Below are 27,104 nucleotides of genomic sequence, written 5' to 3'. Positions count from 1 at the left end.
TTAAGCAAAGTATTCTTTAATTAAGGTATTTTGATAATATACCTTATCAAAGGTATATCAAAGGTATATTCTCCAGAGGAGAAGGACTGGAAATATTGATTCATCTTTCACTAGAGCCTTAATGTCTCACCAGTGACACTTAATGTCTTAAGTGTGGACAGGGAGGGAGGCGGCCTGTGAGAATGGGTGGTCCCTGAGCACAGTTGTGGGGTTGTGGCAGTTTTGTTTTTATAATTTTTGTTGGAGTATAGTTGATTTACAATGTTGTGTTAATTTCAGGTATAGAGCAAAATGAATCAGATATATATATATATATATATATATATATATATATTCACTCTTTTTAAGGTTCTTTTCCCATATAGGTCATTACAGAGTACTGAGTAGGGTTCCCTGTGCTGTATTATAGGTCCTTATTAGTTCCTACTTTGGAGAAGGCAATGGCACCCCACTCCAGTACTCTTGCCTGGAAAATCCCATGGATGGAGGATCCTGGCAGGCTGCAGTCCATGGGGTTGCTAGGAGTCGGACATGACTGAGCGACTTCACTTTCACTTTTCACTTTCATGCATTGGAGAAGGAAATGGCAACCCACTCCAGTGTTCTTGCCTGGAGAATCCCAGGGACAGGGGAGCCTGGTGGGCTGCCGTCCATGGGGTCGCACAGAGTCGGACACGACTGAAGTGACTTAGCAGCAGCCGCCGCAGCAGTTCCTACTTATATATAGTAGTGTGTATATGTCAATCCCAATCTCCCAATTTATCCCTCCTCCTCTTATCCCCCAGTGGGTTTTCTTATACCCCATAAATTACATGTTTACAGATATGCTTTCAAACATACCCAATGTTACTTTTTCAGGAAATGTTTAACTATGGTCTTGTTTCTAGTCCCCTGATTGAAGCCACAGCCTTGGAAGTCAGGAAGCTGCAGCCAGGCTCACGCCATTTCTCACAGGTGAGGAAGCGGAGACTCAAGACAGGAAGTGACTCGGCCAAGATCCACAACCTCAGGGAAAGTGACAGCCAGAATTCATTTCTCCTCCAGGTGCAAAGCTTTTCCCCCAAATCAGACGCCCCTCAAAAATCAGATTTTCACATTTTGTACTTATTTGGAAGACTTGTGGATTTCCAGTGTGCCAGATAGGCTCATGTTCAAGTTCAAAAGTGTCACGAAGGAAAGACGGGAAACATTTAAAGTGTCACTGCCTATTGGCTAGGCAATCGGTCTCCTTTAGGTCCTTGGATTATGAATCCTGCAGACCTAGCACTGTCGGCAGGCTTCAGTGCACTAGGGGTCAGGGGAGGGGGCACAGCATAGACCCCCTCCCGCAATGGGCGAGTGAGTATCTCTGAACAGCAAGTGAATGCCCCTGTAGAGTGATGATGGGAACACAGGCCTCCTGCCCTTTCCATCTTCCATTTGCATTTAAGTGTTTGTTTGTTGCTTAATCACTAAGTCATGTCCAACTCTTACAACCTGCCAGGCTCCTCTGTCCATGGCATTTCCCAGGACAGAATTTCCCAGGAAGAATACCGGAGTAGGTGGCCATTTCCTTCTCCAGGGGGTTTTCCAGGGATTGACTCAGGGATCAAACCCACGTCTCCTGCATTGCAGGCAGCTTGTTTACTGCTGAGCCACCCGAGAAGCCCTTCAGAGGATTAGTGGAGCTCTTTCGAAAGCTCATCTAAGAGTGCATAGAAAGGCTGTTGTAAGGAAGTCCTCTTTAGAAAATCATGTTTGGAATTGGTCTAAATTTGGGGGCCCAGTGCTAGAAAAGAATAACCCATGGTCCTCTGAGATTCCCATCTCCAACAATTGAGTCCACCTGAAGGCATGGAGCCCCCAAACCTGTACATTTAGACAAGCTCCAGGAGAGTCTGACGTGGCAGGTAAGGGATCAAAGTCCCGGTCATCAACCCCCAGCTCACCAGTAGGAAGGCAATCAAAGTAAGAGATGCTCCTCTTGACCAGTTACTACTACTACTACTACTAAGTCACTTCAGTCGTGTCCGACTCTGTGTGACCCCATAGACGGCAGCCCACCAGGCCCCGCCATCCCTGGGATTCTCCAGGCAAGAACACTGGAGTGGGTTGCCATTTCCTCCTCCAATGCATGAAAGTGAAAAGTGAAAGTGAAGTCGCTCAGTCGTATCCGACGCTTAGCGACCCCCTTGACCAGTTAGATCATCTCTAATATTCTTAGTTTCCTACCACTATCGTATCTTCGAAGAGAAGGCGATGGCACCCCACTCCAGTACTCTCGCCTGGAAAAATCCCATGGACGGAGTGCCTCGTGGGGTGCAGTCCATGGGGTCACTAAGAGTCAGACACGACTGAGCGACTTCACTTTCACTTTTCACTTTCATGCATTGGAGAAGGAAATGGCAACCCACTCCAGTGTTCTTGCCTGGAGAATCCCAGGGACAGGGGAGCCTGGTGGGCTACCTTCTATGGGATTGCACAGAGTCGGACACGACTGAAGTGACCTAGCAGCAGTAGCAGCAGTGTATCTTCTTAGAAAAATAAATTGGAAGTGATCATTTTTGACAGGTTAAAATCTGTTGAACATTGTGAACATGGGATTAACACACAGACATTTTTTTAGACTCTGATGGGATGTAAAGAATTCTTTTAAATTTGGAGATTATCTTTGATGGTCTTTAAAAAGTAATCTTTGGTCTTAGTCAAGGGAATGATGGAGTCTTAGGAGTGATATTTAAATTAAGTTTAATTTAATACAAATGTCACATATCTTCCTGAAAGTGGTCACTTCATCTTAATTAAGGAAACGGAAATGATTGTGACTTAAGTCTTCATTCTGTGATTTGGACAAGTTTAGGCAAACAGCAAAGATTCAGAAGGGCTACCACCAAACCTACAGCATTGAGAAGACACTACAGCCAAGTCATTTCTCCATGTGGCAGTTCAATATGAGCTGCGAAAATTCAATCCAATTAGTCCTTCAGCCCCACGTCATCTAAATTCCTTGGGGTCTGGAACCTCACGGTTGTTATAGCTTTCCCTGGACAGCCACCCAGGACTCATGAGCTCTTCCTCCGGCCCCTTCAGTTAGCCTGGGCAACTCTGCTCTCAGGACCGTGGAAGTTCAACATCGTTGTCACCAGCTCTGGGAGGTCAAAATTGTGCCTCCATCCCCAGTCCTTCCGAGCGTTGCTATCATCAAAGTTCATTGGCCAACTATCCGCTAGGATAAGACATAGAAAAGAAGCTTAAGTTATTCAGGCTGTAGGTGTGCAAAAAGGTCTAGAACACTTTACATAAAGGTCAACATCCCATGAGAGAAACGTTCTATTTGAAATCTCCCTTGAGCAGAGCAGAGCAGCCATTACAGGCACACACAGTCACCTTCTCAGACTAGAAGCCTGTATCTACTGCCAGGCACTGTGAGTTACCACCTGCTAGGAGAGTCCCCTGCAGGCTTGTAAGGTGGGACTGCCATGCTCAGATGGCATGGCACTCACACAGGGGCACAGTCACAGCCTCTGAGAACCCAGGGCTGCTCTCATACTATGTCTGTTTGTTTGATATTTAAACTGGCAAATGGTGAAATGCTGACAAGCGGTTTATTTGGACAGCTCGAGTCCACCCATTTTGGACATCATTTCCCAAAACTGTGCCACCTGCCAGCTCTGGTGCGATAGCAGCTCCTTCTTCGGAAGGTGTCGGGCCCCTGGGAAAGGCACTGCACTCTCCTTCTCCTCCACGGTTTATGTCCTCAAGGACTCGTGTGGCGGACTGCAGCTTGACTTTGGTTCTGAGGGAGAGGCAGCGGTCTACCCACCTATGGCCTGTCGGACAGGATCCACACTGTAGGTGACCTGGAGCTCCGGGACATGCTTGAGCACCTCCTGGGCCAGCTCCTCGGGGGTGAAGCTCATGGCGCTGATGTTGTAGGTTCTCATGGACAGGGACTCTGCTGGGGCCTCCATGACCTCCAGGGTGGCCCGGAGGCAGTCGTCAATGTACATCATTGGGAGCCTCGTGTCGGGTTTCAGGTTGCACTCAAATCTGCCATTCTTGACAGCTTCATGGAAAATCTGGACCGCATAGTCTGAAAGAGAAGCTTGTCTGAGGGACATCTTATAACAAAAATTATGAGTGAGCCTCTCGAATTAAGGCAGTGGTTCTCAGATGTCTTAGTCTCAGAAACTCTTTGTGGGCTTAAAAATCACCAAGGACCCCAAAAAAGGTTTTATTAAGGTGAGTTATAGGAGCCTGGAGGGCTACAGTTCATGGGGTTGCAAAGAGTCAGACATGATGAGCAACTGAGCACATATACACACACAGCAACATCTACTGTATCAGAAATTAGTAACATCTACCATATCAGAAATTAACTGGGAACTTTAAAAAATATTTTTATACTTAAAAATGATAATAAGCCCACACATTCATATGTATGATATTATATGTGAAAAAAAGAACATAGATTCCAAGTAAGAGAAAATTTAGTGAGAAGAATGGTATGTTTTTCATTTTGAAAATCTCCTTATTCCCTGGCTTAATTGGAAACAGTAAGAATCTCTGCTTCTGTGTTCAGTCTGCTATGCTACATACATCAGGCAGCCTGTGAGAAACTCCATGGTATACTTGAAAAGGACGTTGAAGAGGGCAAATAATATCTTAGTATTAATATGAAAATTGTTTTGACCTCCTGGATCCCTTGAGAAGGCCTGACTCAAGGATCCCCAGGGATTCCTCATGCCTTCCTGGAGAAGCACTACATTAGGCAATTTTTTTTTTAAGTAACTAAACCCAAAGGCTCTTTGAAAATCCCTTAAAAAAATGTCCTCAAATTTCAATTGAAGATATTCAAAGAAATGGAAAGAAAGCCCATGCTTTTGATTGAAAGAATTACAATAGTATTGTTAAAATGGCCATACTACCCAAAGCACTCTACAGATTTAATGTGATCCCTGTAAAATTACCTATGACATTTTTCACAGAACTAGAACAAATAATTCTAAAATTCATATGGAACCACAAGAGACCCAGAATTGCCAAAGCTATCCTGAGGAAAAAGAACAAAGCTAGAGTATAAGCCTCTCAGACTTCAGACAATAGTACAAAGCTATAGTAAAAATCCCTCGGATGTTGTCAAGTATCTTTTATGTTATATCTCAGAACCCCTCATAAGGGAAGGATCTCTGATGTGAGAGTTACTGAACATAATGCACACTCAAGTCCAAAATGATAACAATGTGGAAAACTATATGGAGGTTCCTCAAAAAACTAAATATAGAACTACATATGACCCTGCAATTCCACTCCTGGGTACATACTCAGAGAAAAATAAAACACTACTTTGAAAAGATACACTCAGTCCAACATTCACTGCAGCCTTATTTACTATAACTAAGACATGGAAGCAATGGAAATGTCCATCAACAGATGAATGGATAAAGAGTTGGCTAATGTACACACTGGAATACTACTCACTCATAAAAAAGAATAAAATTTTGCAATTTACGACAACATGGATGAACTTGGAAGGTAATATGCTTAGTGAAATTAGTCCGTTTGATTCTGGCACTGTGGGTGGTAAATTCCATTGGATTTACAGCACTGGTTGAGCTGCCCTGAACAAATTTAAGTCAATAGGTTCAATGAGCTTCTCAGATGCACTTTTCAGAAAGGATACAAAGACTCCAGCCAGCATATGGCTGAAATGACAGCAGATCCATCCCCACTGCACCAGGCAAATAGAAAGCTAATTTTACATAAAAAAGAAATAAAAAACAACCCTACCAGTTGTTCCTCCTCCAGGCTGGGAGTCAGCAGAAATGATTCCAGGATATCTCAGGCATCGAAAGTCTAATCCATACCGGTAATAATAATACTACGAGAAAGAGAAAACTTAACTTTAAAAAGAATCTTTTAAATCAGGTAGAGCAATGCAAAGAATTAACAGCCTTTTCCTCAAACATCTCCCCGTACAGTCATCTTAAAATCCTCCTCGAGGAAATGAAGACCCTAGAATTGCCATTTTTCTTTAACAAATAACCCTGAAGTTTGTTATCATCAAATAATTGCCATTCTGGTGATAACATCGTCAGACAACACAGTAAATAACAGATCAGCTGACAGTGGGGAGTTTCTGCCTTTCTTTGGAAGGAAGACCCTGCTCATTGTGCTGAACAAATCTCCATGATCCTGACCTAGGAGGTAGTGTTGGGACAGCACAGGGAAAGATGGTCACTGTGATACGTCAGTTGAAGGGTCAGACACTGACTAAAATGCCCTTTTATGGACATTTTAGTCAAGTAGTTAGGACTCTGCACTTTCAATGCTGAGAACCCAGGTTCAATCCCTGGTTGGAAAACTAAAATCCCATAAGCATAAGCTACGAGTCATGACAAAAAAAAAAAAAGATGTGCTATGCAGAGATACAGTATAAAGACAAAGTGTATTAAAGAAGAAAACCAAAAGGGCACTTGAAGTTATTTTAAAGTTAGCTCTTATAATAGTAATATCAGGAGCCTGAAAGAATAGTGCAGTACAAGCAAGATGGGCAGCAAATGAAGGAGGGGTGCCACTCGAGGGGCATGATTGAAGTGTTGAATGTTAGCACAGGGCTGAGGATTCTGTTGGAGCTATGGGTACAGGGCACCTGGCAAACACAATCAGTCCCCAAGCATTTCTGGGGGCAGGGATTGGAGGAGGGAAGAAGTCCTCTCCAAGGATGAATTAGCAGGTGTTTGAGACAAAAACAGAAAAGGAAACACTGAGTCACCGTGCCAAGTGATGCCTACCTCGCCCATAAGCTCAGCGTGGACCTTGGACACCCCATAGATGGTCCTGGGTCTCTGGATGCAGAGGTCAGGGGTTGGGTTCCGTGGAGAAGTAGGTCCAAACGCCCCGATGGTGCTTGGCACAAACAATCGCAGACCGTGCTCTGCGGCAACGTCCAGGACATTGTGCAGTCCTGAAACGAGCAGCCCTCGTAACCTGGGAAACCTCTTTCCAGGATTCCCCAGGAAGGGCAATCCGGCAAACAGGGCATCCGGGGCACGACTCAGAGACTCACCAGTGATGTTCACGGCTCTGGCCAGGGACACGTTTGCTTCTCCCACTGCGCTGAGCAGGGCGCTGTAATGGAACAGCCACGTGATGCGGTTGTTCACCACAATCTCCCGAAGATTCTTGTAATCCAGGATGTCGGAATAAATAAACGGGCCTGCAAGGAGCAGTGAATCAGGCAAGTGAAGGAGTTCAGGGCTTGAAAACTTCAACAGGTTTTCCCATTGATTTTGAATTCCATTGCTACCAACTTGGTAACAACTATTCAGACACAACTCAGCATTTTTCTTATGCAGAATACAAAGCCCAACCCCCAGGTGATTCCCTGGTAGCTCAAATGGTAAAGAATCTGCCTGTAATGCAAGGGACCTAGGTTGGATCCCTGGGTCGGGAAGAGTCCCTGGAGAAGGGAATGGCTACCCACTCCAGTATTCTTGCCTGGAGAATCCCATGCACAGAGGAGCCTGGCGGGCTACAGTCCATGGGTCACAGAGTCGGACATGACTGAGCTACTAACACATACACTCCGTGGTTAACAATACTTTAAGTCTTACACAGGACTTATACCTGCTGAGTGCTATTCTAAGGGCTTCCTGTACAGGAAATACCCTACATAGGAACAAGTTCATCCTGAGAGCACGTGCATAAGTCCATTTGTTCATGTGTATCCAACTCTTTGCAACCCCACGGACTGTAGCCCACCAGACTTCTCAGTCCATGGAATTCTCCAGGGAAGAATACTGGAGTGGATTGCCATTCCCTTCTCCAGAGGAACTTCCAAACCCAGGGATAAGTCCAACAAAGTTAGCCTAGGTACCCAACTAACACAATCGGCTATATAGTACTATACTGCAATAGGTTTATAGAATTTTTAATGCAAATCATACATACATAAAAACACAAACAAAAAATCAAATATTTTTAATCTGACAGTCTAGCACCTTGAACAGTACAATAGTACAGAACAACAGCTGGCATACAGAGGCTCGCATGCACGTTCACACCTTTGAAAGTTTGCAACTTGAAAGTAGGGGACTTACTGTATATTTAACTCTCAAACAAACTTTGAGGTGAGTATTTTGTTGAGGAGGAAACTGAGGCCAAGAGAGGTTAAGTAACTTGCCAGAATCAAACAGAATTAAGATTAAGAACTGGGATCAAAACCAGGCAGCTGGCTTGAGCCGATGCTGTTCACGCCACACTGCAGGCACCTGGTGATTTCACTCTGCTTAAATAAGCTGCATATTTTAAAGGAATAGATAACATGGGTTTACAAAAGCCAGAAACCCACCATGATATAAATAACCCACAAGTTGTGGGTTCAACACACTTGGTTAGGCTAGGGGTAGAGCCAGATTTCTGCAATGCCAATTTCCCCTACTCAGCACATTAATGCTCTTCCCCAAGGTGAACCACGAAAGACTGACATGGAACCAGGAGGGCCTAGGAGATGTCATAAAGATATTTTTGATGAGGAAGTGATCTAGGAAGCCAGCGCCATCTTCCCTGAAGTGTCTTGAGGGATCCAGCTCTCCCAGACATCTTGTGTTCAACCCAATGAAATGAGTTTTAATTTCTGACCTGACCTCTAGAACTTTAATTTCTTAAGTCACTATTTTATGTAGGTTCGAGCAACAATAAGAATGCAATGCACATATTTATCCAATAAAATATGTTCACGGGAACTTCAAAAAAATAAAAAGTATGTAAAAACATCTTTGAGGTGGTAAGCAGCTCGACTACAGGAGTCTGAGATCCATGTGCATGCACAGGTGTTTAAGAGCAAGTCCATGCTGAAATAGGAGGATTAATTTCTCCAAAACTTAAAGTTCCTTTTCCTCACTTCAGAACTTGATTTTTGTGTGCTTTCTGAGTTAAGTTCACTAAAAACTCTGAAAGGTAGAATCCAAATTTTTATTCCACAGATATGGCTGCAGATTATATCCGAAGATATTACTCCACAACTTCACATCAAGGGCTAATGAACTCCCTGTCCTTGGATCACCTGAACAAGCAGTGACTACACCAATGACATTTTACAGAATGAATGAGGACAAAAACACGAAACGTCTTTTCCTTTTTTGGCCACACCCCCACAGTATGTGGGATCTTAGTTCCCTGACCAGGGATTGAACCCATGCTCCCTGCACTGGAAACATGGAGTCTTAACCACCTAATGACCGGGAAATCCAAATGCAGGAAACATTTTTAAGTAGCACAAGTGTGCCTCAAACACTCCTCCTCCTTTAATTCACAAGCCTGGTTATGAGTGATGATACGAATCCTACAAGCTGCCTCTCCGACTGCTCTGAGAGCCTCTTACCACTAAGAAAGACGTGTTCCGGGGGCTTCCGAATGTCAGATAGAATCACATTGTCCTTCCCAAATCGTTTCCTAAAGGGAAAATTAAACATACGAGACGGTACATTTGAGGACACACCAGGTCCTATGAAAACCATCCTGCCCAGAGAAACTGCCATGTACTGCCTGCCTCCAAATCCCACCTTTACACATGAGCCCTTCTTCCTCTCCATCCTCAACCAGCATCCCTGCGGTTCCAGCCGCACTTGGGGCTGCATCTCCTGCTTATGCCTTACCCCATCATTGTCCGTGCCTGTCACCAATGTCCTCCCAGGGCCCCGGAGTCCTTCCCTCTTCCCCCCTGTTCTTCTCTCTTTTCCTTTTATCCCGCTTTCTCTAAATCCCACCTTGTTCCCTTTCAGTTTCTACATGTTCTTCTCTCAGTCCCCAAACATCAAAAAACTGACTGACCCATTTGGAGGCAGGTCTTACTTTGCCTAACCTAGAACAGGCAGAGGGCAAAGGACCAGGACGGGGGACACTGAGTCAAGGACCTGAGACAAAGTCTGTGATTCTAAGAGGCACAATGAAATGCATTCCAAACGGTCATTTAGATACAATATCGTAAAAGACTCAGGAGCAAGAGGGGAGAGGACAGATTTAGGGGTTAAACAGGAGCAAAGATAAGCTTCACATACCCCCAAACTCAGATTTTAAATTTCAACTTCGAGAGCTCTTACCTCAGAAAGCTAGCAAGACCCACTCCAAGCTGGCCAAGACCCCCTGGATAAAGAAGAAAAAAGTGAAACTTTAATTTAAATTGAACCAGTTCAATTATTCCCAGGATGTAGTAACAGAATAAAACTCCACTGGTAATCTTAGCTAATTAGGTGAAGCCCCAGGATGGCCTGATGGAACTGAATCACCTTCTCCGAGCTAGGTCAGAGATCAGATCAGATGAGTTTCAGAGACAAAACATTCTCCAGCAGAAGGGTGGCTAAGGGGAAGCCAGGGAACAGGAAGAGAACAGTCACAGGAGAGCAAGAACATCGCCCAGCCAGGAACTCACTAGCAGCTTTGGCTTTGTTATTTGACGGGCTATGAAGCTTATCTCCTATGGGTACCAGAACACTTAAAGTCACATGTAATTTTTTTTTTTTTTTTTAAGAAACTTTTTATTTTGTATTGGGGTATAGCTGATTAGCAATGTTGTGATAGTTCCAGGTGAGCAGCAAGGGGACTCAGCCATACATATACATGTATCCATTCTCCCCCAAACTGCCCTCCCATCCAGGCTGCCACACAACATTGAGCAGAGTTCCCTGTGTCATACAGTAGGCCCTTGTTGGTTATCCATTTTAAATATAGCAGTGTGAACACGTTGATCCCAAACTGTCCCTTCCCCTCATCCTTCCCACCCTACCCTGATAACCATAAGTTTGTTATCTAAGTCTATGAGTCTGTTTCTGTTTAGTAAATAAGTTTATTTGCAGATACAATAGCTGGATATCAGCCTCTGGTGGGATTATCCAGAGCACCCTCCTCCATTAGACCTGCAGTGGAATAGGAATGGAGAAAGAAGGCAAAAACCAAAAAGTCACCCAAAAAAGAGTAGATAACTGGGTGGGTTAGGAGGTGCTAAGAACATTAAAAAAATGATTACGGCATCTTAATCTGAATGCTTACAAATGCCATTGCTGGACATGGGAGAGCTGGGGGTCTAGGAACACATTTAGGGGAATACAACCCTAAATTCCATTTTGGGAGAAAGTAATCAGGCAGGAAGATGCAGACCATGGGATTTCCTGTAAACTCGTGTAAACATGTGACTGAAACCAGCGCACTGACAGTAGCACCTGGAGGGTGCTTTGTTGGTGGCGGGAGGAGGGAATCAGAGACACGGACAAGATGCTGGGAGAGTCAGGGAGGGAAGTGCTGAGGGAGCAGACCTCACTTGAAACCCATTTACAGTGGAGGAGGAGGTGGTAGTGAGAGAAATATGCACACACTGAAGAATGTAAGATGGATAATGACGTGAAGTCAAGGCACGAAATTCTGGCAAATTGAAGACAATAAAAATGTGCTAATCAATCAGCGGTGGGCTTGGGTCAGCTGGAAGGACTTGTGGGCAGACGGTCAAATTTGCAGTGAGCAGATGCAGAACTGGATGTTGGGTGGACACGAGGTGAGAGGGGTTGGCGAGCCAGTCTGTGGACAATGAGACACAGACTCCATGAGGTCATGGCGAGAAGTTCCCTGAGCCCCGGGCAGGCCCTGCCTATCTGCTCTGTCTCCAAGACACAAATATGCAGTAACTGCCTGGCCGGAGGAGCCTGGCCAAGGAAAGATGCGCCAGACTCCATGGTCCACGTTTTGTCCACACACCTTGGATCTCGAGCAGGAAAGGGGAACCAAGCCCCAGAGTAGCTTTTTCATCCCCAGGTTCCCAGGTCCTTTCTTCAGATGATAGAAGATTTGGGCAGGGAAACCAAGCCCTGTCAACATCGACAAAATAAGCACCAGGGATTTGCACAATTCAGGAGGAAGCCAAGAGTGGAAAGGGAGTTTCTGAAGAATACATGTTACCTGGTGGTATGTTAGACATTCCAAAAATGAATATACAGCCACACAAAGAAAATAATGAAGCCACAAAGGTGGGAGAAAGAAAAAAAAACCCAACCTGTAATTAAGACACGTTGCTGGTCTGCTTCTGAGAATGAAGTTGAGTGGAAGTTGGCATCCGTTGGAATCTGCCGAGGAGAGGTCCCCAGAAACCGGCTGGGTAGGACAGGAGCCCGGCAGCCACAGGCTGGGCTCTGCAGCATCCAGCAGGCGACCCGCCGCAGCACCCGAACAACTGGCATGGTCTCTGTGGCACACCTATAACACAAAAGGAGCGGAGTTCAGAAAAGACACATGCATCCCAATGTTCATGCAGCACTATTTACAGTAACCAAGACATGGATGCAAGCCAAGTGCCCATCAACAGATGAATGGATAAAGAAGATGCGGTTCATATATATACAATGGAATATTACTCAGCCATAAAAAAGAATGAAGGGCTTCCTGGGTGGCGCTAGTAGTAAAGAAGCCACTTCCCAATGCAGGAGACTGAAGAGATGCAGGTTTGATCCCCGTATCAGGAAGATCCCCGGAGAAGGGCATGGCAACCCACTCCGGTATTCTTGCCTAGAGAATTGACAGAGGACAGAGGAGCCTGGTGGGCTACAGTCCATAGGGTCACACAGAATCGGACACGACTGACGTGACTTAGCGCTCAGAAAAGAATGAAATAATGCCATTTGCAGAAACATGGATGGACCTAGAGATTATCATACTATGTGAAGTCAGTCAAAAAAAGAAAGACAAATATTGTATGATATCATATGCAAATCTAAAATATGATACAAAAAAACATACCTACAAAACAAAGACAGATTCACAGATATAGAGAAAAGACTTCAAGTTGTCAAGGAAGAGCCGGTAGGGAAGGGAAGGAATGGGAGTTTGGGATTAGCATAGGAAAACATCTTACAGAAAAACCGGAATGAATTTTTTGGCCAACGTGATATTCTATATAGGACAGATAAACAACAAGCTCCTTCTGTATAGCAGGAACTATATTCAATATTTTGTGACAAACCATAATAAAAATGAATATATATATATGTATATATATATTACGTATGTATAACTGAGTCACTTGCTATATAGCAGAAATTAACACATTATAAATCAACTATACTTCAATAAAATTTTAATAAACAAACAAAAAAGCAGAGGTCAGCATGTAACTGCTTACCTTCCAGACCCCTCAAAACACAAACAATTTAACCACAACTAACACTAAGATCGCCAGCTCCCAAGCAAAGCCATGCCCTGGATTCATGAACCAAACTAAAGAGACTGCTGAGCGCGGGGACAGGGAGCCAATCTAGAGACGACCGTGAGCCCAGCCCGGTGAAAAGGGATAAACGTTGCTCATGCAAAGTTCAGGCAAACAAAGGCTGGCTGAGATTTAGAACTGGAGCCACACAGTGCTGATGACAACGGGCTTTAAAGTCTCAGTGGAGGTTACTGTGTACAGAGCCGTCCATGCCAGGAACACCAAGTCACGGATCCAAGTGAAAGCCTCCAGTCTTCACAACCACTACCATCTGTCCACGTACCACTGAAGCGCAAATAGGCTCCGGGCTAAATAACACAGCACCCTATGAAACTAACTCAGACTTATCTTAAGGCTGATCCAGACTAGAAAAGCAGATCGTTAAGGTAAAAAGGCCCCCAGCAATACTGAGTAAGCCGTGACTAATTTCCGTTTCACTGCCACCTCTTAAGAGAGGATAATTAGAAAGCCATTTTCTCCCCTCTTCCCAGATCATGTATATTTTACTGCAGTCCAGCTCTTCTTCCTCGCCAACTTTACCCAAGGTGAGCATGTCACAAGAGTAGATCAGAGTGCAGGGCTTACTCTGCTGGTTGGAACAGCAACCTTCCTGCCCATCCTCCCCAAGGTCAGGTCTTTGCTCTCTGCACACTGCCCTGTGGCCTCCACCTTGGTCAGCTGTCAGATTTCCAACAGCACTGGTAGATGAAACTTCAGACACTGTATGTTAGTTTAGCAATGTGGACAATTCATGACTGAGTTGGTTCTTATTCTACAACTATTACTAGCTAACATTTAACGCTCAATACAGGCCACAGGCCCATGAATGCCCTCCTGTATTACAGCATTTAACCATCGCAACCACCACCTGTCTCAGGGAACCCAGTTCTTAACCATCAAGCAGCACTACGGTCCCTATTATGGGATGGCTTTGACTAACAATGCATATACATTAAAAACAAAACCCAAAAGCCCTCCACCCATCTACAGCATGTAGCTTTTCCAAGTCAAGATTATTATCTTGCCATTTCCAAGTTCAGTTGAATGCTTTTAAGGTAGCAGCTCTCACATTTTCTGGTCTCAGAACTCCTTTTGCTGTTGTTCAAGTTGCTAAGTCGTGTCCGACTTTCTGACCCACGCACTATAGCACACCAGGCTCCTCTGTCTAGTGTTAACATAAACGTATTTTATGAAAATATATTTTCCAAAACAAAAAGCATACTGCCACTGTTTTACATTTACTCATCTCTTTGATGTTTTCCTTAATAGAAAAACAACTGGATTTTTGCACCTGCTTCTAACTCAATCTGTGGCTTTGATTGAAGTAAATGAAGAAAATCCAGACTCACAAAGCAAAGCAGTGAGGAAAAGGGAGCAGTATCTTTAAAGCCTTCTCAGATAATTCTGGATACTTGCCTTTGATATCCAGAACTCAACACATGCTAGTTTCTTTAAAAGTTAGCTGCAACACAGAATCTGAAGACATTATCATGAAACTGTTGTACCTGTAACATTAGAACCCACTAGTATATCTAATGCTTTGAACAGGTGTTTTATTCCTGTATGATTTTACAATTCTATGCATTGGTCTTTTGGAAAATTTCGTTCAGTGAGTAATGCAGAGCTTCTAACTGCCAACACACTTGACAGTACCATTCCTCAAAGTTATACTAGTTAACATCACTGATCTCATCAGAAAATTCCTAAGTACTGGGATGCGGTCAGGTTCACAATGGTGGATACATGTTAACCTGCATCAGATACCATTGGTTGTTTCCTTGACAGGCTCGCTAGGTTTATCTATTTTATTTTTTTTAAGAAAATGTTTGCCGATTGTCCAGGTATGAATAAGCATAGTTGGTCAGTCATTCTTTCAGGTAAAACTAGTACTCTATGAAAAAAAAAAAAATGACCAGTGCAGCTCACAATTCAATCAAAAAAATGCTTAATCTCAAAACAACCATCATATTTTGATACACAACAAATACATCCATTTACCAATGATACACTAAAAAGATACATCTCAAGGCTCAAGGTTTAATAAAAATTAATCACTTTTTACTGTTTGATACTTTTGAACGGTGGTGTTGGAAAAGACTCTTGAGAGTCCCTTGGACTGCAAGGAGATCCAACCAGTCCATTCTGAAGGAGATCAGCCCTGGGATTTCTTTGGAAGGAACGATGCTAAAGCTGAAACTCCAGTCCTTTGGCCACCTCACTCGAAGAGCTGACTCATTGGAAAAGACTCTGATGCTGGGAGGGATTGGGGGCAGGAGGAGAAGGGGACGACAGAGGATGAGATGGCTGGATGGCATCACTGACTCGATGGACGTTGAGTCTGAGTGAACTCCGGGAGTTGGTGATGGACAGGGAGGCTTGGCGTGCTGTGATTCACAGGGTCGCAAAGAGTCGGACACGACTGAGCGACTGAACTAGACTGAACTGAAAGGGCATTCTTAAGTAAGGGGCTTCCCTGTGGCTCAGTGGTAAAGAATCTACCTGCCAACTCAGGAGACCTGGGTTGGATCCCTGGGTTGGGAAGATTCCCTGGAGAAGGAAATGACAACCCACTCCAGTATTCTTGCCTGAAAATCCCAAGGACAGAGGAGCCTGGTGGGCTACAGTCCACAGGATTGCAAAAGAGTCAGACACAAGTCAGGGACTAAACAACAAGAGTAACAACAGTCCTTAAGTTTTCTATTTTTTATTTTTTTACAGGAAAGCATATGGCAGTGAAGAATCCCGTGACTTCTAGTACCAAGTGGTGCCACTGCCTTGATTTCTGCAAAGGAACCAGTACTTTTAGCCACTGCGGCTGGTGCACTGTCAGTGAAAATTCAACAGTTGGTCCAGGATAAACCATGAAATTCAAAAAAATAATTCTATACCAAAGACTGGCACTATTTGTGTTTGCTGTCAAACCTTCACTAAAAAGCTAGTCTTTGATGATTGGTTTGGCATCGACAGTGCATGAAAACAAACAGAATGATCAGTCCGGCCATGACCACAGATTCTTCCACTTGCAAGATACACGCTTCTGCTGTCAGTCTTCACGTCTGCAGCTAAGTCTTTGACAAGTTACTGTCACAGCGGCTGTGCTGAGTGTTTTCCATGCTTTTTCATCCAACCAAGGCTTTACTGTTTCTCCAGCCACTGCAACTTGATAACCTATCTTGTCATACTTCAATAGTTTTTTCTTTTCTAGTTTGGAAGGCTGTAACAAATAGCCTTGGCTTTTAAAGAGATCATCCTATCTACACTTCATTCATTTAGAATGGTTGGTCTCAGAATAATGGTATTGCCACCAAAATATTATTCAAAATGCTCTGTGGCGTCAGACATACAAGTTAAATTTCTAACATCTGTAAAACCTGAGGAAAGTGTTCATATTTTCATGTATTATTTAATTTTGTACATTTATCTGGAGAAAAATTCCTCTTTCCATGATTCAGAGGACTCTTGTGTCATTTCTTTTCAGGATTTATACACATAGATGCTAGAACTTTGAGTTGAAGAAAATCAAGTCCTCTAAGCCAATGATGTATCCTTAAATTAAAAAAAAAAATTACAATAAACTTTTTGTTATTTTTCCATATAGGCAAAGGCTCAACTTAGAATTTCAAAGCAATGACATATTGATTTTAAAAGAAAATGGGCTCCAAAGATAATAGCAGATATAACAGCATGTAACTAATAAAAATGCACAGAAGTGGTAAGAACAAATGGAGTTTATCTCTGAAAATGAATATATTTATACTTTAAGCCTGCTATCCTTAGAAGATTCTAGAAACACAAGAGTACACAAGCACACACCCCATTAGGTCAGTGGAAAGCTCATTACAAGCCACGTGGCCTCTAGAAGATTCCACCACATATCTGAGAGAGAAACAATGAAAAAGGCAAAAAAAATTCTGAGTATTACTTTAAAAATAGCCTTGACTTCATGGACCTTACAAAGGTCTCAGGGAATCTCAGGGTTATCCCAGATTACACTTGAGAATAACTGTTCTAGAGTAAGACTTGCTTTGCCAAGCTAGTTGTCAAACTTAGAAATGGAAACCATCAAGGATGACTGGAGATCAGATAAAAGTCCACAGACTTTCTCCCCTATGCACTTTGCTTACTTTAGTTCCAAAGGATCAAAGAGAAACAGGCCAACAGACTTTCCTACTTAAATAATTGAGCATCTCCCCTGCGCAAGCCTTACTGGGGTGGTTGTTATACAAACCTTTCCATCTTTGGTATCTACCTTTCTGCCCCAACCATAGCAGAGCTCAGGAAAGCAGTGGCATCATGAAGGGAGTGACAGAAATGCAGACTCTGAGCCCAGCTGGCTGTGATTGTTGGGACACGGAGCAACTGGCGAGGAATGGAGAAGAATAACACGGACCTCTAATTTGGGCATGCGCTTCCTGGAGGAGCAGATCAGGTCAGAAGACAAACGAGCTTGGTTTTGGACATGTTGGTTTTACGTGCCAGGGGCCAGTAAGGCTGCCTCTCCCAGGGAGCTGTGAGTCCCACTGAACAGTTCTTGATGCATGTGAGAATTCAAACACTACGTCAAACAGGCAGGCAGGAAAGGGAAGTATCAGGGGTTTGTCTACACCACAATAAACAGAATGTCCTCTGTTTTCAGAGAACATTACTTCCATTTCTTGGGGAAAAAAACTTTAATTCAGTTGTGATTTCTCTGGAGACAGATAATCCTATTTCAAAAATATTAAAAGAAACTCTACTTTGGAATATTGAAAACCAAGAAAATAGACCTTTTTTTCTGAGGATGCATCATCAGTTTCCCTTAATCTTGTGATCTTCCCAAATCTCTAGCTCTCATCATTCTCAGCCACAGAGATAGTAAATAAGAATGTATTAGGTCATGTCTCTAGCACATTCAGTATGAAGCTACAAGTATCCAGCTCCCAACAGATGAATGGATAAAGAAAATGTGGTATATACATGTGATGGAATATTACTTAGCCTTGAAAAAGGAGTTCCTGTCAAATGCTACAACACGGATGAACCTGGAGAACATTATGCTGACTGAAATAAGCTGGCCACGAAAGGCCAAATACAGTATGATTCCATCCATATGAGTTACATGAGTTATCTAAAGCAGTCAAAAAGCATAGAAACAGGAAGTAGAAATTTAGTTGCCACGGGAGAAACGGAGAGGGGATAGGAGTGCTTAACTAACAGGCACAGCTTTCATTTCGCAGGATAAAAAAGTTTTAGAGATCCATTGCACAACACTGTGAATATACCTGACAGTATCGAATTGTACTCTTAAAAATGGTAAGAGGCTAAATTTAATGTTATGTGATTAAAAACCATAATTTACCAAATTTTTAAAAATCCAGGCCCAAGAAATGGTCAGTGCATACATATATTACTGGGGAGCTAGAAACTTCACCCAGTGTAGATCAATGCTGCCCCAGAGAGCCACGAAACCCCCAGCCAGTTCAAACTCCCAAGCCCTTGGTCCCACCAATCCCCTTAAATGGTTCTTTGCCCTCTGCTTATAAACCTGCTGAAACCTAGCATTCTCATCCAGCCTTCAACCTTTCCTTCCAGTCTCAGGGCTCTCCAGAGTGTTTATACTGCCCCAAACCACATCCCTGCCCCTCGGAGCAGGCCTTCTTGATCCACACTCAGTGAAACTGCTTTCACCAAAGGTCAGTCATTGCCCAGTTGACAATTTCCTGGCCCCAGGACCCTCTCCCAGGGCTGATCATGCCCATCTTCATCTCCCCTGAGTTTTCCCACTTCTCACTCTGATTTAAGGATCAATAACGCTTATAACTGCTTATTTGCAAGGTAGTCTTGGCTTTATATCCTCCCGTTCATTAAATCATACAAAATTCATATAAATAAATGTGTCCTTTTTTTTTTTGGCTGCATCTTGTGGCATTCTGGATCTTAGTTCTCCCATCAAGGACTGAACCTGTGCCCTCGGCAGTGGAAACGGGGATGCTTAACAACCGGACCACCAGAGAAGTCCCCAAAGGTCTACTCTTCACAGTAATGATCCAACGGGAAAATGTGGCACCTCAACTACCGAGCACAGAGGAAGCATCTGCTCTCCTGAACTCTTATTTAAGCCTCACAGTAACTCTGAAGCTGGGATCTTTTCTCCATTTTGCAGACTGAATTGACCCGCCCAAGGTCAGGCACATAATTAATTACCAAAGGGAAAGGGGTTGCAAACCAGGTCCGTTGAGTTTCAAACCCTCCTGCCAGCACCCCCACTCTTCCCTGCCAAGAGAAAACATCGGGTACCTAAGAGAGGGGACAAGGAGGACGCATCCTCGTGGTGGCGAAGGGACCACCTTCCCCGCTGCCCCTCTCCCCTCCAGCTCGGCTCCTCCTCTTCGCGGCTCCCCAGAAGAAGAGTACCCACCAGCACCCGGGGTTCAAGGCCCTCCCTTGAACCTCACGCCCTCCCTCCGGCGTGAGCCGGCGTACACTACCTCGCCAACCTCAAGTTTCCCCATCCTTAGAAATGGGACACCACATGCTGACAGGATTTAATAAAAGCAATTTATAAAAGCAGTTAGCGAACTGCTAAAGACTCCATCAACCATCTGGTAAAGTCTGGACTTAAAGCGGGGATGATCTGAAAGCCAGGAAGGGTCGGGGGAAAAAATCCTGGAGCTCTCAGCGTGAGCCATAGAGGGTCTCAGAGACAGGCTTGGCCCTGCGGAGCGGGCGCCCCGCACCTTCCCCCCAGTGCACACTGGCCTAGGAGAGGGAACCCCAAAAGACGTGGAGACAAGGGCCGCTCGCGGATCTCCAGCCTTAGCCTCCCACTTTCCTATGGAAAAGTTGTGGGGGGTGCTCAAGCTCCAGGGAAGATGACTGGATAAACCGGTTTTATGAGGAAAACCGCTCCTGGCAGGGGGTGCCCTTTCGAAACTCAGGAAGGGCCAGAGCCGCGCCAGCCGATCCCAGCAGTACCCCGACCCTCCTTCGGCCTCCCAGGTCCGCAGCGACAGCAGGGGACCCGCGATCGCCCCGGGGAGCTCTGAGTCTGGGGCGCCCGGCCTTGTCACACCTATCGGGCCAGTCGGGGGCAAAGGCGTCAGGCAATCGCGCGGCGTCAGCCTCCGTTTCAAAGAGGCTCAGTTCCCAGGATCAGCCGGGGGGGAACATCCGGTCCCACCGCACTGACCTTCCGAGGCAGCCGCCCAAAGATGCTGCGCCGCTGAGGCGCTGGAGAAGCACGTGGCACAGAGACAGCGCGCAGAGCAGAAAGCCCAGTTGGCCCTGGGCGCACCTCGCCTTTATCCTCTCTGCGCGCAAACCCGCCCCCAGACGCACCAATCTCCTTCTTCGGTCCTGGCAGCCTTACGTCAGCGTAGGGTTACCGCGAGGGAGGGCACCGGTTGCCATGGTAACCGACTGGGCGGCGTGAGCCCCTCTCGCGGGCTCCGCCTCCCACCTTTCTTTAGGAGAGGTCGCGCACTGCCAGCCGAGCTTTCGAATCCTGCGAGCCGCGTCCCGGCTGCAGCAGAGCTAGACCGCACATCTTCGCGTCGGACTGTGCAGGTGAGGGTAGCTCAAGAGCCTCCCACCGCAAGGAACCTCGACCCTCCTGAGCCCCCGGGCACAAGCTCATTCTGGCGATTAGCCTAGGACTAAGGGAAGAATGGGGGACGCAGAAAGGACTGGCAGAGTACAGACCTGGGGACCAGAGTCAGGAGACAGGGAAGGAAGAGACCTTGAGCGACTCATTTCATCTTGGTTTCCCACGTGGGAAACTGATGCGAAACTGGATGACCTCCAAGGCCACGGGAGCAGCAGACTCAGCATCACCTAGGAGCTTGTTCAGTTCAGTGTGCGCATGGGCAGTTCTTCCTGCTCACCGGGTGGGAAAAGCCTTCCTGTGAAGTATGTCACTTTGTACCTCTCTCTTTTCGGATTGATCAAAGGGATTGTAACCGCCAATGAGACACTTGAGTGGTCATTTATAACGTAAGCTGTACATTTGGGATTATTGCCTGGCTCAATGTAATATTTGTTGAAAAAAGAGATAGTTTTCCTTTTAGACTTCGGATTAGACTTTTGCTGTTTGGGGGCTTCCCTCGTGGCTCAGTGGTAAAGATTCTGTCTGAAGTGCGGAGACCTGGGTTCCATCCCTGGGTTGGGAAGATCCCCTGGAAAAGGAACTGACAGCCCACTCTGGTATTCTTGCCTGGAGAATCCCATGGACAGAAGCCTGGCAGGCTATAGTCCATGGGGTCGCAAAGAGTCAGACACGACTGAAGCAACCTAGCACAACAACTTTGCTGTTTAGTATCTTAACTCTGATAATTTTTATTTTTAATTCAGTTTATGGACTGATACTTAGCAGCATCTACTGTGTATCATGGACTGTGCTTGTTGTTGAAGATGCAGGAGTCCTGGATAGGTTGCTGCCTAAATAGCCAGAAAACAACATTTCAGTTCAGTCGCTCAGTCGTGTCCAACTCTTTGTGACCCCATGGACTGTAGCACGCCAGGCCTCCTTGTCCATCACCAGTTCCCAGAGTTTACGCAAACTCATGTGCATTGAGTCGGTGATACCATCCAACCATCTCATCCTCTGTCATCCCCTTAAATCTCTCCCAGCATCAGGGTCTTTTCAAATGAGTCAGTTCCTCGCATCAGGTGGCCAAAGTATTAGAGTTTCAGCATCAGTCCTTCCAATGAATATTCAGAACTGATTTCCTTTAGGATTGACTGGTTGGGTCTCCTTGCTGCCCAGGGGATTCTCAAGAGTCTTCTCCAACACCACACCTCAAAAACATCCTTTCTTTAGCGCTCAGCTTTCTTTATAGTCCAACTGTCACATCCATACATGACTACTGGAAAAACCATAGCTTTAACTAGATGGAACTTTGTTGGCAAAATAATATCTCTGATTTTTAATATGCTGTCTAGGCTGGTCATAACTTTTCTTCCAATGAGCAAGCATCTTTTAATTTCATGGCTGCAGTCACCATCTGTAGTGATTTTGGAGCTCAAAAAAATAAAGTCTGTCACTGTTTCCACTGTTTCCCCATCTATTTGCCATCAAGGGATGGGACTAGATGCCATGATCTTCGTTTTCTGAAGGTTGAGTTTTAAGCCAACTTTTTCACTCTCCTCTTTCACTTTCATCAAGAGGCTCTTTAGTTCTTCTTTGCTTTCTGCCATGAGGGTGGTGTCATCTGCATATCTGAGGTTATTGATATTTCTCCCGGCAATGTTGATTCCAACTTGTGCTTCATCCAGCCTGACATTTCGTGTGATGTACTCTGCATATAAGTTAAATAAGCAGGGTGACAACATACAGCCTTGACATACTCCTTTCCTGATTTGGAACCAGTCTGCTGTTCCATGTCCAGTTCTAACTGTTGCTTCTTGACCTTGTTAGAAATGTACATTTGAGGCTGCATCTCAGATTTGCTGAGTCAGAATCTCTGCACTGGGGCTCTTTCGAGAACTGTGGTTTCACAAGCTCTCTAGATGATGATGATATGTGCTAAAGTTGAGAAGCACTGATCTGGGGCAGTGATTCTCACTTTGCTGCAGATTAGAATCAAGGGGGAGTGACTGAAATAAAGCAGTTACGTTGTAGTGGGGAGGGGGAGGGGCCGCAGGACATCCAGGCAGGAGTATTTTTTTTTTTTTTATTTACAATATTGTATTGGTTTTGCCAAATATCGAAATGAATCTGCCACAGGTATACATGTGCTCCCCATCCTGAACCCTCCTCCCTCCTCCCTCCTCATACCCTCCCTCTGGGTCGTCCCAGTGCACCAGCCCCAAATATCCAGTATCGTGCATCGAACCTGGACTGGCGACTCGTTTCATACATGATAGTATACATGTTTTAATGCCATTCTCCCAAATCTTCCCACCCTCTCCCTCTCCCACAGAGTCCAAAAGACTGTTCTGTACATCAGTGTCTCTTTTGCTGTCTCGTATACAGGGTTATTGTTACCATCTTTCTAAATTCCATATATATGTGTTAGTATACTGTATTGGTGTTTTTCTTTCTGGCTTACTTCACTCTGTATAGTAGGCTCCAGTTTCATCCATCTCATTAGAACTGATTCAAATGAATTCTTTTTAATGGCTGAGTAATACTCCATTATGTATATGTACCATAGCTTTCTTATCCATTCATCTGCTGATGGACATCTAGGTTGCTTCCATGTCCTGGCTATTATAAACAGTGCTGCGATGAACATTGGGGTACACGTGTCTCTTTCCCTTCTGGTTTCCTCAGTGTGTATGCCCAGCAGTGGGATTGCTGGATCATAAGGCAGTTCTATTTCCAGTTTTTTAAGGAATCTCCACAGTTCTCCATAGTGGCTGTCCTAGTTTGCATTCCCACCAACAGTGTAAGAGGGTTCCTTTTTCTCCACACCCTCTCCAGCATTTATTGCTTGTAGACTTTTGGATTGCAGCCATTCTGACTGGCGTGAAATGGTACCTCATAGTGGTTTTGATTTGCATTTCTCTGATAATGAGTGATGTTGAGCGTCTTTTCATGTGTTTGTTAGCCATCTGCATGTCTTCTTTGGAGAAATGTCTATTTAGTTCTTTGGCCCATTTTTTGATTGGGTCATTTATTTTTCTGAATTGAGCTGTAGGAGTTGCTTGTATATTTTTGAGATTAGTTGTTTGTCAGTTGCTTCATTTGCTATTATTTTCTCCCATTCTGAAGGCTGTCTTTTCACCTTGCTAATAGTTTCCTTTGTTGTGCAGAAGCTTTTAAGGTTAATTAGGTCCCATTTGTTTATTTTTGCTTTTATTTCCAATACTCTGGGAGGTGGGTCATAGAGGATCCTGCTGTGATGTATGTCGGAGAGTGTTTTGCCTATGTTCTCCTCTAGGAGTTTTATAGTTTCTGGTCTTACGTTCAGATCTTTAATCCATTTTGAGTTTATTTTTGTGTATGGTGTTAGAAAGTGTTCTAGTTTCATTCTTTTACAAGTGGTTGACCAGTTTTCCCAGCACCACTTATTAAAGAGATTGTCTTTTCTCCATTGTATATTCTTCCCTCCTTTGTCAAAGATAAGGTGTCCATAGGTGTGTGGATTTATCTCTGGGCTTTCTATTTTGTTCCACTGATCTATATTTCTGTCTTTGTGCCAGTACCATACTGTCTTGATGACTGTGGCTTTGTAGTAAAGCCTGAAGTCAGGTAGGTTGATTCCTCCAGTTCCATTCTTCTTTCTCAAGATAGCTTTGGCTATTCGAGGTTTTTTGTATTTCCATACAAATTGTGAAATTATTTGTTCTAGCTCTGTGAAGAATACTGTTGGTAGCCTGATAGGGATTGCATTGAATCTATAAATTGCTTTGGGTAGTATACTCATTTTCACTATATTGATTCTTCCAATCCATGAACATAGTATATTTCTTCATCTGTTAGTGTCCTCTTTGATTTCTTTCACCAGTGTTTTATAGTTTTCTATATATAGGTCTTTAGTTTCTTTAGGTAGATATATTCCTAAATATTTTATTCTTTCCATTGCAATGGTGAATGGAATTGTTTCCTTAATTTCTCTTTCTGTTTTCTCATTATTAGTGTATAGGAATGCAAGGGATTTCTGTGTGTTGATTTTATATCCTGCAACTTTACTATATTCATGGATTAGTTCTAGTAATTTTCTGGTGGAATCTTTAGGGTTTTCTATGTAGAGGATCATGTCACCTGCAAATAGTGAGAGTTTTATTTCTTCTTTTCCAATTTGGATTCCTTTTATTTCTTTTTCTGCTCTGATTGCTGTGGCCAAAACTTCCAAAACTATGTTGAATAGTAATGGTGAAAGTGGGCACCCTTGTCTTGTTCCTGACTTTAGAGGAAATGCTTTCAATTTTTCACCATTGAGGATAATGTTTGCTGTGGGTTTGTCATATATAGCTTTTATTATGTTGAGGTATGTTCCTTCTATTCCTGCTTTCTGGAGAGTTTTTATCATAAATGGATGTTGAATTTTGTTAAAGGCTTTCTCTGCATCTATTGAGATGATCATATGGTTTTTATTTTTCAATTTGTTAATGTGGCGTTTTACATAGATTGATTTGTGGATAGTGAAGAATCCTTGCATCCCTGGGATAAAGCCCACTTGGTCATGGTGTATGATCTTTTTAATGTGTTGTTGGATTCTGATTGCTAGAATTTTGTTAAGGATTTTTGCATCTATGTTCATCAGTGATATTGGCCTGTAGTTTTCTTTTTTTGTGGGATCTTTGTCAGGTTTTGGTATTAGGGTGATGGTGGCCTCATAGAATGAGTTTGGAAGTTTACCTTCCTCTGTAATTTTCTGGAAGAGTTTGAGTAGGATAGGTGTTAGCTCTTCTCTAAATTTTTGGTAGAATTCAGCTGTGAAGCTGTCTGGACCTAGGCTTTTGTTTGCTGGAAGATTTTTGATTACAGTTTCAATTTCCGTGCTTGTGATGGGTCTGTTAAGATTTTCTATTTCTTCCTGGTCGAGTTTTGGAAAGTTGTACTTTTCTAAGAATTTGTCCATTTCTTCCACGTTGTCCATTTTATTGGCATATAATTGTTGATAGTAGTCTCTTATGATCCTTTGTATTTCTGTGTTGTCTGTTGTGATCTTGGCAGGAGTATTTTTTAAAGCTTCTTGAGTAATCCCCACATGCTGTCAAGGTGCTAACCACAGGTATACCCTAGAGATATACCTCCAAGTGTGGCCCCTGGAGAAAGCAGCCCCCAGCCAGACCTACTGAATCTCAGTCTGCATTTCTAAGGGGCTTTCCAAGTGGTTTTTATGCGTGTGAGGGTTTTGGAAAAACATCTGTAAGGCCTCCTCCAACATTAAGAATCTATGATTTTGTGGAGTATGTCTTTCTGTTTTACAGACTCTTAGAAGGCCCCATTTCTTCACCTTTTTCTCTTTGACATGATCTTCATTATGGGTCTTTAGTGCACTTGAAGTTTGAAATTTTCATTAGACTTTTGGCCTCTCAAGAGACCTAGGAGGTTATCAAGGGCACTGTACCTGTCTGACAGAGGTGCAGCCCCACCTAAACCGGTCAAGAATTCCCAAGAGACCATGGGAACCGTAAAAACTGACTCAGCCACTGGGTCACTGCCGTTTCTCATACACCAAATCATATCATGAGGAGTTACTTTTGGTTTTCCGCAAACGGTGGTGAGGTTGGAGATAATACTGAGCTTGCTTTGAGGGGGCTGGAGACAGGGATGTTTCAGAGTGGAGCAGCCCACTGAAGATGCTGCCAGTTGCTCCTGAGGACAGGGCAAGAAGAAAGGGTGATTCCCAAGGGACTGAAAGGTGAGTGGTTTCTGGTGTGGATGAAACGTTGTCTGCCATATCAGTCAATGAAGGATGTTGCAGTCACCAAGCCAGCAGCCACGGGCAGTTGCCTGGACTGTTCAGCGTGAGGGGACCCAAGATGGCGAAAAGCAGGATGCTGGTCCCAGATAGCTGATGTGCAAATCAAAGGAATGATTTCAATGAACCCAGACTCTCGGATCTTCCCATACTTAGAAAAGCACTAAATTCTTTAACTTGATGTTTGGCTTTTTTAAAGTAAACAGTAGTCTTTTGATGTTCTAACTACTGAACTTCTATATACCCTGGCTTCTCCCTCACCTCTTTGGAGCAGCCCCTCAGAGCAATCCGAGGCTGCCTTCTGAGCTTAAGTCCTCAGAAAATTTGCCAAATAAAACATGATGCTCAACTCTTAGGCTGTGCATTTCTTTTAGTCCAGGCTTCTGATGACTACGAAGGGACCCAAACAGACTTCTCTCCTTCATCTGAACTTGATGAGGACCTGGAGCTTGGTGCCAGCAGAGGCCTCTTGGGCCCGTCCACCTCTTCAGAGAGCCCAGAGGAATCTGGGTGAGGGTCTCCTG

At 44.1% G+C, this 27,104-nt stretch overlaps 1 protein-coding gene across 1 annotated transcript; it reads right to left on the bottom strand.

Annotated features, from left to right (window-relative positions):
- Positions 1-2,765: 2,765 nt before the first annotated feature.
- LOC102283236 (L-threonine 3-dehydrogenase, mitochondrial) lies at positions 2,766-20,477 on the bottom strand. Its single transcript, XM_005886682.2, has 9 exons — positions 20,397-20,477; positions 12,023-12,222; positions 10,083-10,125; positions 9,365-9,435; positions 7,049-7,198; positions 6,774-6,946; positions 5,770-5,860; positions 3,803-4,072; positions 2,766-3,205 (listed from the first exon to the last, which is right to left on the bottom strand). Exons 2-9 carry the CDS (start codon positions 12,204-12,206, stop codon positions 3,066-3,068), a joined length of 1,122 nt encoding a protein of 373 aa, XP_005886744.1. The 5' UTR covers positions 12,207-12,222; positions 20,397-20,477; the 3' UTR covers positions 2,766-3,065.
- Positions 20,478-27,104: the final 6,627 nt, after the last annotated feature.

Source organism: Bos mutus, chromosome 8 (assembly GCF_027580195.1).
Source record: "Bos mutus isolate GX-2022 chromosome 8, NWIPB_WYAK_1.1, whole genome shotgun sequence".
NCBI classification, from domain to species: Eukaryota; Metazoa; Chordata; class Mammalia; order Artiodactyla; family Bovidae; genus Bos; species Bos mutus.
Note: the sequence above shows the minus strand (reverse complement) of the source record. Positions and strands in the feature narration are given on the sequence as shown.